Genomic DNA, 10,424 nt, shown 5'->3' with positions numbered 1-10,424 from the left:
GGGCCTGTGACAGACAGACAGGCTGTCTGAGGGCCTCTGACAGACAGACAGACAGGCTGTCTGAGGGCCTCTGACAGACAGACAGACAGACAGGCTGTCTGAGGGCCTGTGACAGACAGACAGGCTGTCTGAGGGCCTCTGACAGACAGACAGACAGACAGGCTGTCTGAGGGCCTGTGACAGACAGACCGGATGTCTGAGGGCCTGTTACAGACAGACAGGATGTCTGAGAAAAATAGCAGATCTACAAGCTCATAGAGCGTATATATGAGCTTGTATATCTGCTATTTTACATATAATTCTGGGGGTCCTGTCTGGGTCCCCAGTTCAAATATGATTATTATGGGCGGTCCCCAGTTCAAATATGATTATTTTGGGGGGTCCCCAGTTCAAATATGATTATTTTGGGGGCGGTCCCCAGTTCAAATATGATTATTATGGGGGGTCCCCAGTTCAAATATGATTATTTTGGGGGTCACAGCCTGAAGAGGTTGAGAACCCTTGCTGGAAAACAAGCAGCAGCCCAGCAATAAAAAAAACATAACAAAACAAAACAACGTTACCATCTTGAGAGAGTATAAGTCTACGTGGTAAATGTGATCTCCATCACATCACTGATGGGAGACTTTTAAACTGCAATTAAAACCAAATTACGTAAGCAGAACTACAGCATCTAGAACAGCGCTACTCAACACGCGGCCCGCGGGCCGCATGCGGCCCGCACGCCGCGTCTTGGCGGCCCGATGGTCAAACCCCCCAAAAAAAAAAAAAAAAAAAAAAAATTTTAAAAATATACATTTCCGTTCAAATGTATGGGTTGCTAAAACATTTTTCAAAAACAAACAGACAGACATACATACAGGTGCGTCAATTGTTACAGGTATAATGCATAGTTTTCTATGCATTTGGGGTTTTTGGGGGGGTTTGACCCCCCACATTTTCCCGCCCAGGATAGGTGTCCCTTATTTCAATCTCTGGGAGTTGGCAACCCTAACCTTGCCATTACCTTAGCTTTTGCTGAACTGATGCCACTGGACATACACACAAAATAAACTGGTACAGTGAAAAGAATATGATCAGGGGTGCACATAACTGGTGCGCAGGTGCGCATAGCGCACCCAAAATAAATAATGAGCACCACATCAGACGACGCGAGGCGCTTTTGCGTACCAACAGCTGGGACCGGAATTTCCAAGCTTTTATTTTTTAGCAAAACTAAAAAATAAAAGCCTGGAGATTTACTTCCTGAAGCCACACTCACACACTCACGCTAAAGCACGTGTCGGCCCCATGTACAGCCATAGGCGCAGGGGGACGCATGCTGTGATTGTGTGAGCCTCGCATCCTGACACACAGACAGGCTGCGACTCGCAGCCCGCTGCACGCAGCGGCTGTTAGAGGCACTCGTCAGTCACCGATGATGAACGTACCGTAATGGTGCAAAAATATGCCGTGAACGTCCCAAATTTGGCGGATAAAAGCAGCGCAGCACAGGGCACCAACCTTGGGGGGTTCACCAAACAGCGTGAGTGAAAAAAAAACGGCGAAATTTGGAAGCAAAGCGTCCTTTTTTTCTCGCGCAGCACCCCCCCCCGTTGACAAAACTGTCCCGGTGGGCACCGTGCTGAAACCCCCCCCCCCCCCCCCCCGTTGACAAAACGGAAAGTTATGTGCACCCCTGAATATGATGTCAGAATGTACATTTTATTGTGTGTTACAAAATCGAAAAATCCAAAATAGGACCGTAATTTTTATGGCGGCCCCTTGGACTTTTGGTATTTTGCTGAGTGGCCCCTTAGCCATCTTAAGTTGAGTAGCCCTGATCTAGAAAGAGGGGGGGAAGATTGCAAGAGAGAGAGAGAGAGAGAAAGAAAAAAGGCCATGAGGAATAGGCCTATATACATACTGTATATAGACGGAAGCCAATCATGAGCCAATCATATGAACCAATACAGCAACCATTTCACAACTCACAACCTCCTCAAGGAACCATGAGGGTTCCTGGACCACACGTTTAGACCCATTGGTGTAGCAGAGTGTTTCCAGTGAGCCAACACCCTGACTCTGTTGACCAGAATGGAACAGAGCCTTCATTAGTATCATCGGTAAGACCTGTGAATGTAAGGTTTTTCTGTGACTTTGTGGCTCCGTCAACCCATTAAGACCTGAAGCCGATTCTACACGTCTCCTAAATCCCAACAGTTTTCTAAAAGACGTATGTTTCTATATCAGTGATGCTCAATCTTTTTCATGTCAAGGACCCCCAGAATTATATGTATTTGGCCGCGGAAATATTTTGTTCCAGGGACCCCCGAGAAGCAAAGATTTGAGTTAAAAAAAAATTGCTTTAAAAATATATATTCAATGATTTGCACACATTTTCTCTATTTTTCTAAAATAGCAGATATACAAGCTCATATATACGCGCTATGAGCTTGTAGATCTGCTATTTTTCAATAGCCAAAGTGTAAAATTATGCTTTTTAGCTCAAATCAAGTGACACAGATGCGTTCCATGTATTAATGGGTTCACTTAAGTTAACAGAGCCACAAAGTCACAGAAAACGTCACATCGTCACCCAGTCATTGGGCCCCGGCAGCAATAGAGCAACAGCTTGAGGAAAGCACAAAGGTTCCTACCTTGAGATGTTCTTCCACTTGACTTCATCAGTTGTGTGAGCGATGGCCATGAGGGTCAAACTGTGGAGCCCATGGATAGAGAGATAAGAGGCCTCCGAATGTCTAGTAGTTGGTCCTCAGACAAGCACACCATTCTCCAGTCATCGACATGCTTTGCATCTGGCTCCATAGCTGGCCAGTACGTTCCTCCCTTCTTCCTTGGTAGTCCCCCATAGATGCTTGTTGGTAACATGTTCATCCTGGTTGATGTTTAGTCCTACACTACACACATAGCATTCTGGTGTAGCACAGTGGCCAAGGACTTCTTTGGCAATTCCGTCAACAAATACAAACTAGACTAAACTGTTAGTGAGGGACTAGTGGAGAAGAGATCCAGCAGATCTAAGACTAGTGGAGAAGAGATCCAGTAGAACTGAGACTAGTGGAGAAGAGATCCAGTAGAACTAAGACTAGTGGAGAAGAGATCCAGTAGAACTAAGACTAGTGGAGAAGAGATCCAGCAGAACTAAAAGACAAGTAATTTTATGTTTGGTTGCACTCGGAGGTTGCGCTCTGAAAATAGCAGATCTACAAGCACACAACGTGTCGCAGCACAACGAGTTGTGAGCTTGTAGATCTGCTATTTTCAGTATGCAACCAAGTGTAAAATCAGGCATTACGACTCAGGCCTTGATGGAGTTGCTGTCAAAATGAACACTGCTAATCAGCTATCTGTAGGTAGACTAATCCACCTGCAGAATCCCACTCAGAGAGAAAACACCAAACAGTTTGTGGTGATTGATTAACTTCTCTTTCAACTGTCTGTCTGTCACACACAATGTTTTTTAGCAGTCATCACTCCATGACAACTCCAATCAACTTCCACAAGGTTGAAAGTCAACTTTACAAGTTGTTTATTTCACTCTTTTCCTTCAGAATACAACAGAGCTTCAGGGTCAAATTGTTGATGTCTGTCTCAAGCAGGTGTGGGGAAGCGTTGCCAGATTGTGTGAGAGAAACAAGCAACCAACCAGGTCTACGAAAACAGGCCCAAAAGAAGCGACCAGCACTTTTACCACATGGACCCTATATAAATTGACCATTTGAAAACCCATCCACAAGTTCACAATGCATCGTGTTGCGACGCGTTGTGAGCTTGTAGAAAGAAATCTTGTTACAAATTTTAATATTTTGGAAATATTTTAACAACACAAATCTTCCATGGGGATTATATTAATCTGGGGGTCTTTGACATGAAAATATTTGATAACCACTGGTTTAAACAACATTTGGAAGCAAGCCCAAATAAAAAACTACACTCAAGAAACAAGCTAAACAAGAAACAAGCTAGAAACAAGAAACACAACTCCCAGTATTTACACGCAACTTTACAGAAAAACAAACCCAAAGATGCTTACATTAAGCAGACTTGGCAACACTGCCTGTCTGTCTCAAGCAAGGTTTGGGGTAGGAGGGGGAGGGAAAACAGAGCCTGCCTGCAGCCTGCTTAGGGAGTGTATAACAATAACGCCTTATGTTGGCTGCTTAGGGAGTGTCTGACAATAACACCTTATTTTGGCTGCTTAGGAAGTGTATGACAATAACACCTTATTTTGGCTGCTTAGGAAGTGTATGACAATAACACCTTATTTTGGCTGCTTAGGGAGTGTAAGACAATAACACCTTGTTTTGGCTGCTTAGGGAGTGTTGACAATAACACCTTATTTGCCCCTGGATGTTCAACAAGCACTCAGTAATATATACCAACTAGATAACGTTTTAATTGAACCAAGTGTGTTCAATTCTAGCAGAGAATTCAGTCCAATATAGAGACAAGCCATGAAATAGCACTACATGTTTTTTTTCAAAATGAAAAATAAAACAATGTTATATTAACCAATCTACAAGCACACGATGTGTCACATTGTGATTAAATGAGAGTTTGTTGAACTGCTATTTTCGCTATGATTATATTTTTGACTTGCTTTTTGACTTGCTCCTTGGTGTTCTCTGTGGACACAAAAAGTTTGAAAACCACAGTGTGCATACAGTAAGTGCGTGAGAATAAATAGTGTATGAGAGAGGGGGCACGGTGTGTTGCTATGTGCATTCAAAGACAAGGCCTGTGTTAACCAATGAGGCGGATCCAAGCCACTGGTCCATGGGGACCAATCAAATGATGCAACCGACAGCAACATGGCCCCGGCTTCAATGTCGCCGGCTTCTATTTTTCACAGTCTATCTTGTCTAGTGATGGAAAGTAACTGAGTACATTTACTCAAGTACGGCACTTGAGGCCATCACATTATCTAATGCCATCGTATTTGATTCCATATTTGGGCATGGCTAACACAGAACTCCATATATGGGCATAAAAAGGACACAGTGCACCTCATATGTGCACATTGGCGTTGCTAGGCAACGGTTTCTTGTTTTATCTGACATCGGTGCAGCTGATCTGACGCCCACCTCTCCATATATGGGCGTGTCAACGTTTGGGGTGTCCACCTTCTTCCGTCGACCCACAAGGGGATTTTAATATAGGATGTTCATGGGCCTGACATTGAAGAGAACCCCATCATGCATCATGCTAAGTTCACCTGGCAGTTGACTCTACATTCCTTCAGGACAGCACACCATGGCTCCTGCTTCGGCCACCCGTCTCCTCTGTCCGGCTGCTCCCTCCCGAAGGACAGAAGGACTCCAGCAGAGTCAAGAGGTTTCAGCGGCCTGCCGCGAGGCTTTCGCCCATCGGTCAAGCTAGAGAACGGACAACGGTTCAGCCTGTCGGCAGCTCCAGCAGCGGTCGTGAACCGGGCACCGGCGGCCGTGCGGCCGTACCTCCGGCTCATGAGGCTGGACAAACCCGTCGGGACGTGGCTGCTGTACCTGCCGTGCGCGTGGAGCATCGGCCTGGCCGCGGACCCCGGATGCCTGCCCAGCCCGGAGACGCTGGCCCTGTTCGGCGCGGGGGCTCTGCTGATGAGAGGCGCCGGCTGCACCGTCAACGACATGTGGGACCGGGACCTGGACCGGCAGGTGTCCCGGACCGCCGCGCGTCCCATCGCCTCGGGGGAGATCTCTCGGACGCGGGCCCTGCTGTTCCTCGGAGGCCAGCTGTCGCTGGCGCTGGGCGTCCTGCTACGTCTGAACGACTACAGCGTGGCGCTCGGCGCCGCGTCGACGTCTCTGGTCGTCGTCTATCCGCTGGCGAAGAGGGTCACCTACTGGCCACAGCTGGCGCTGGGTCTGACCTTCAACTGGGGAGCGCTGTTGGGGTGGGCCGCCGTCCGGGGCTCCTGCGACTGGTCGGTGTGTCTGCCTCTGTATTTGTCGGGGGTGATGTGGACGCTGATTTACGACACCGTCTACGCTCACCAGGACAAAGGCGACGACGTCCGGATAGGGGTCAGGTCCACGGCGCTGAGGTTCGGGGATCGGACCAAACCGTGGCTGAGCGGCTTCGCGGTGGCCATGGTGTCGGGACTGGTCGTGGCGGGGGTCAACGCCGAGCAGACTCTACCGTACTACGCTGGACTCTCCACGGCCGCCCTGCACCTCGTGCGTCAGATCTACACGCTGGACATGGACACGCCAGAGGACTGCTGGGAGAAGTTTGCGTCAAACAGGAACCTTGGACTGCTGTTGTTTTTGGGCATCGTCACAGGCAACCTGTGGAAGAAGAGAGAAGAGAAAACACAGAATGAAGAACGTGAGGAACAGGCAGTGGTGTAAAGTAACTAAGTACATTTACTCAAGTACTATACTTCAGTACACTTTTGAGGTACTTTTACTTTACTGGAGTATTTCCAATTGTCTATACTTTTACTTCTACTCCACTACATCTCAGAGGCAAATATTGTGCTTTTACTCCACTATCATTATTTGAAAACTTTAGTTACTAGTTACTTTCTAGATATAAATTATTACATTATAAAACATACATTAACCACTTTAGCCCTATTTTATGCCTAGGCTATTTGAAAATAGCAGATCTACAAGCTTGTAGATCTGCTATTTTCAAACATTTTAGTACTTTTACTTTTGGTACATTTTGATGCCAATACTTTTGTACTTTTACTCAAGTATATTTTTAATTCCGGACTTTTACTTGTAACAGAGTATTTCTATATTGCAGTATTGATACTTTTACTTAAAATGTGAGTACTTTTTCCACCACTGGGCGTAAGATAATAACAGCAGCAGTGTCTCAGAAGGTACAGAGGCTGCTTGGGAAATGGAAGGTTCCCAAGCGGAGGAGTCGACATTACTCCTCTATAATCTTTAAGGACTATATAAGCTTGGGAACGAGGAGTCGACATTACTCCTCTATACCGGTGGTTCCTAATCTTTTCTGGATCAAGGCCCACACCCACCCATCTGACCAATTAACCTGGCAGCCATAGGTTCACAGTACTCGGCGTGAAACTGTGCACACACTCCCTGGAGGAGCAGAACCAGTTGCAGTTTTATATCAAACCGACCGCATCGGTGACCGGCCCGTTACTGTCATAAATCATGCATGATGGTCAAGTCTTGCGACTCAGTAAACTTTAGAAAGTAGCCTAGACCATTGGTTCTCAAAGTGGGGTCCGGGGACCCCCAGGGGTCCTTGAGGGAGTTCCAGGGGGTACCCTAAATGATGGATGGTTAAGAACCAAATGGACCCTTATGGGTCTGTAACTTTTGTAAGTGTACAAAAGTTACATTATCATTGATTTTACAATATAAATTGGGGTCTCAGATAGAAATGCCATGTTCCAAATAAATGACTAGGCGCCATCTGAAAAGTCCTTAATAAAACTTCCAACAACAACAGAAGACGTTGACTTGTGATCAAGTGTAGCCTAATCATCCAGCCACTCCGCTGGATGAATGATTATGTGCATACAGACTTGTACTCAGCCTGAAAAAAAAAACTCTAGTTCTTAGATAGAAAATCGGCATCAGAAAAAAAGGTACTGGCATGTCAGCAGCCAATAGGAACACACCCTATCCCTATGGTGTGGCTATTGTGATGGCAGATCCCTGACCAGTGTGTGTGTGTGTGTGTGTGTGTGTGTGTGTGTGTGTGTGTGTGTGAATGCACTTATTGTAAGTCGCTTCGGATAAAAGCATCTGCTAAATGACTGTAATGTGTGTGTGCGTGCGTGTAAGTGCCGCTTGTGTTGCACTGTCTGTGTTGTGTTGAATTAGTGTAATTGCATTCAACTGCAGCTGTTGTTGCCGTGCTCGGAAGGACGGACAAACAAACACATTAGGTCAAATGTATGAGTGGTTGGCACCACTCAAAAAGATAATTAATGGTGCAGGGCACTACAGATCTCAGAGGGGAATCCGTTCTTCACTGATAAATAACTCTACAGTCTCCTCCTCCCAGTCACCCACGTTACTGTCCAGTTCGTCGGTGTCCACTCCGTCTCTCAGTTTGAGGCGGAGGTCCCTCTGTTCCTGGTACGCCTGACTGGCGGCCTGGCGGTACAGCCAATACTTCTCGACAATGGCCCTGCGCTTGTCCACCAGCTCCTTGGAAGCCTTGGACTGGTTCAGACGATCATTCTGCTCAAAGATCTTGGAAAACCTCTTTAGGTCTTTGTTGATGGCCTTGATGTCTTCCTCGCTCAGCAAGGTGGCGGGCCGGGGCCGCCAGAGCAGCTGACAGAAGCGCTCCTTGTTGTTCTTCTGAAGCAAGCGGCCCTGAAATGTCCAAAGCCAGTAGGTGTTGTCCACCTTCTGGCCCCACCAGGACACGGAGGTGACGACGTAGCGGCCCGTGGGATCCCACTCCACGTCTGACGCCGTGTAGTGCTCTGCCGTGCTCATCATGGTGCAGTCAGACGTGTCCACGAAGGCCAGGGACCCGGTGGTCATGCTCCTGAGCCCCGCCAGCACCAGGAACCGTCCCCGCGGGCTCCAGAAGATACTGTTGACCTGCTGATTCTCAAACACTTTGATGAGCTCGATCTTGCCGTTGTTTTTGATGTGGTAGATGGAAGCGTTGTAGCGACTAGGAGACTCTCCGTGGACAACTGCAAACTTGCTGCCGTTGGGCTCCAACGCAAACGCTACGATGCTCTCCTTCATTTCCACCACATCAATCGGAACCAGCTTTTCCCTCATTCTGAAAATCTCAAAGTTGGTGACGACGCCCTGCGTTCCCTTGGGGTTCCTGCCCACTTTCACACAGAGGTAGTCTCCGTTCCTCTGCCAGTGCAGTTTGCAGTCGACTACGTTGAACAAGTTGCGAACCCTGATCTCCTGACGTGAGGGGATCTGTATCAGGGTCACTCTGGTGATCTGGTCTGACGACAAACACATCCAATACGCTATGATGTTGTCAGCAGGAGACCAAGAGAAGTCCTTGATTCCAATGATCTTGAGACTCTCCAATTCAAGCAGGAACATAGATAGAGTCTCATAGATGCTCAATTTATCTGGTGTCATTCTGGCAAGGTACTTACCATCGTGGCTCCATTTGAAGACGGGCCAGTGTGTAGTGCTCTCGCAGTGGAACACCCTCTTCTTCTGACCAGTTTTAATATCCCAGATGATGACGATGGCCTGTGGGTTCTCTTTCGTGTCATTCGGTGGTGGACTGAAGGTCACCACGTACCTCTCACAGGGGGAGAAGTCGGCGAGGGAGACACTCTGGTGGTTAAACCTCTGAATCTGCTTGAACTTCTCACCGCCCCACAACGCAATGCCACGCGGGTGGAAGGTCGCCAGGTAGGTGCCTTGAGGAGACCACCGCACGTACGTCTCTGTCCAGTGTTGCCTCTCCTCGATCAGGATCGGCTCTGTGGCGTCGTTGGAGAAGATGGCCGTCCTCTGTCCCGACTCGTAGATCACGCTGTACTGATCGCAACATTCTGAATCCAGAAGCCAGTGCTGCAGGTTACCGATGTCTTTGAAGGGCTGCTCCTCAGGAGGCTCCCAGTCGTTACTCTCGTTCATGTACTTGTCAAAATCAGTCAACGTGGTGACCTTGAACGTGTGCTGCTTGTCCAGTTTGAGGCCGTCGGCGCTCTTCACCGCCTCCGAGGCCTGAGCGGGAGTAGCGTACTCCATGAAGACGTAGCCTTTAGTCACACCGTCATTCGCCTCGGGATAGAACTCGGCGGTGATTTCGCCAAACTTGGAGAAGATCTTAAAAATTGTTTTCTTTAGCTTCTCCAGGCGCTCCGGGCCCACCTGGGGAACGTTGTCCACCACCACACAACAACAGTCTATACCGTCGGCTTCCAGGGGCTTGTCCTGCAGCAGGTCACGCAGAAGTTCTTCATCTCCGATGTCGTCCACAAAGTCCTCTGGGTCGCTAAAGGAGGGTTCCTCTTCCTCGTACACGTCCATTGTATCTTGCATTTCAAAAAGGTGTCGGGGGTGATTACGTCTCTTTAGAAAGCGGAGCTTAATGTGAAACTTAGAGTGTATGGGGTTTGCAGCTGTTGTGTCATTTTGTGAAGAAGTGTACAGTTTAAATACGAGGCGTGGCCTAGGTTACACCTCTCATCCAATCACATGTGACGTCAGAATGTCATACCTATATATATGGCTTTGTCGGATGCATGAAAAAAAAAAAAACATCAATAAGCTGCTTAGCCAATCACATGTGAGGTTGGAATGTAATAACCTATATGGTCTTGCCAGAAATATGTGCAGCGTGGTCTAAGTTATACCTCTCAGCCAATCACATGTGACGTCAGAATGTCATATATATATATATATATATACACATTCCAGGGAAATTGAAAAAGGAGCGCTTGTTTTTACCACCCACCCAGGCAATTCTGTATAACCAACACTAGA

The 10,424-nt window shown here is 47.5% G+C and overlaps 2 protein-coding genes across 2 annotated transcripts; one reads left to right on the top strand and one right to left on the bottom strand.

Annotated features, from left to right (window-relative positions):
* Nucleotides 1–5,198: 5,198 nt before the first annotated feature.
* On the top strand, nt 5,199–6,353 carry LOC308074053 (4-hydroxybenzoate polyprenyltransferase, mitochondrial-like; the record flags this gene model as incomplete). Its single annotated transcript, XM_080413392.1, has 1 exon — nt 5,199–6,353. The coding sequence occupies one exon, from the start codon at nt 5,199–5,201 to the stop codon at nt 6,351–6,353; it is 1,155 nt and encodes a 384-aa protein (XP_080269518.1).
* A 1,590-nt stretch (nt 6,354–7,943) lies between these two features.
* Nucleotides 7,944–9,980, bottom strand: LOC308074390 (eukaryotic translation initiation factor 3 subunit B-like; the record flags this gene model as incomplete). The annotated part of the gene is made up of 1 exon (XM_080413830.1): nt 7,944–9,980. The coding sequence occupies one exon, from the start codon at nt 9,978–9,980 to the stop codon at nt 7,944–7,946; it is 2,037 nt and encodes a 678-aa protein (XP_080269956.1).
* Nucleotides 9,981–10,424: the final 444 nt, after the last annotated feature.

Source organism: Gymnoscopelus braueri (genome assembly GCF_963280865.1).
Source record: "Gymnoscopelus braueri genome assembly, chromosome: 19".
Lineage (NCBI taxonomy): Eukaryota > Metazoa > Chordata > Actinopteri > Myctophiformes > Myctophidae > Gymnoscopelus > Gymnoscopelus braueri.
The sequence above is the reverse complement of the archived record's forward strand: the minus strand, read 5'-3'. Positions and strand labels throughout refer to the sequence as shown.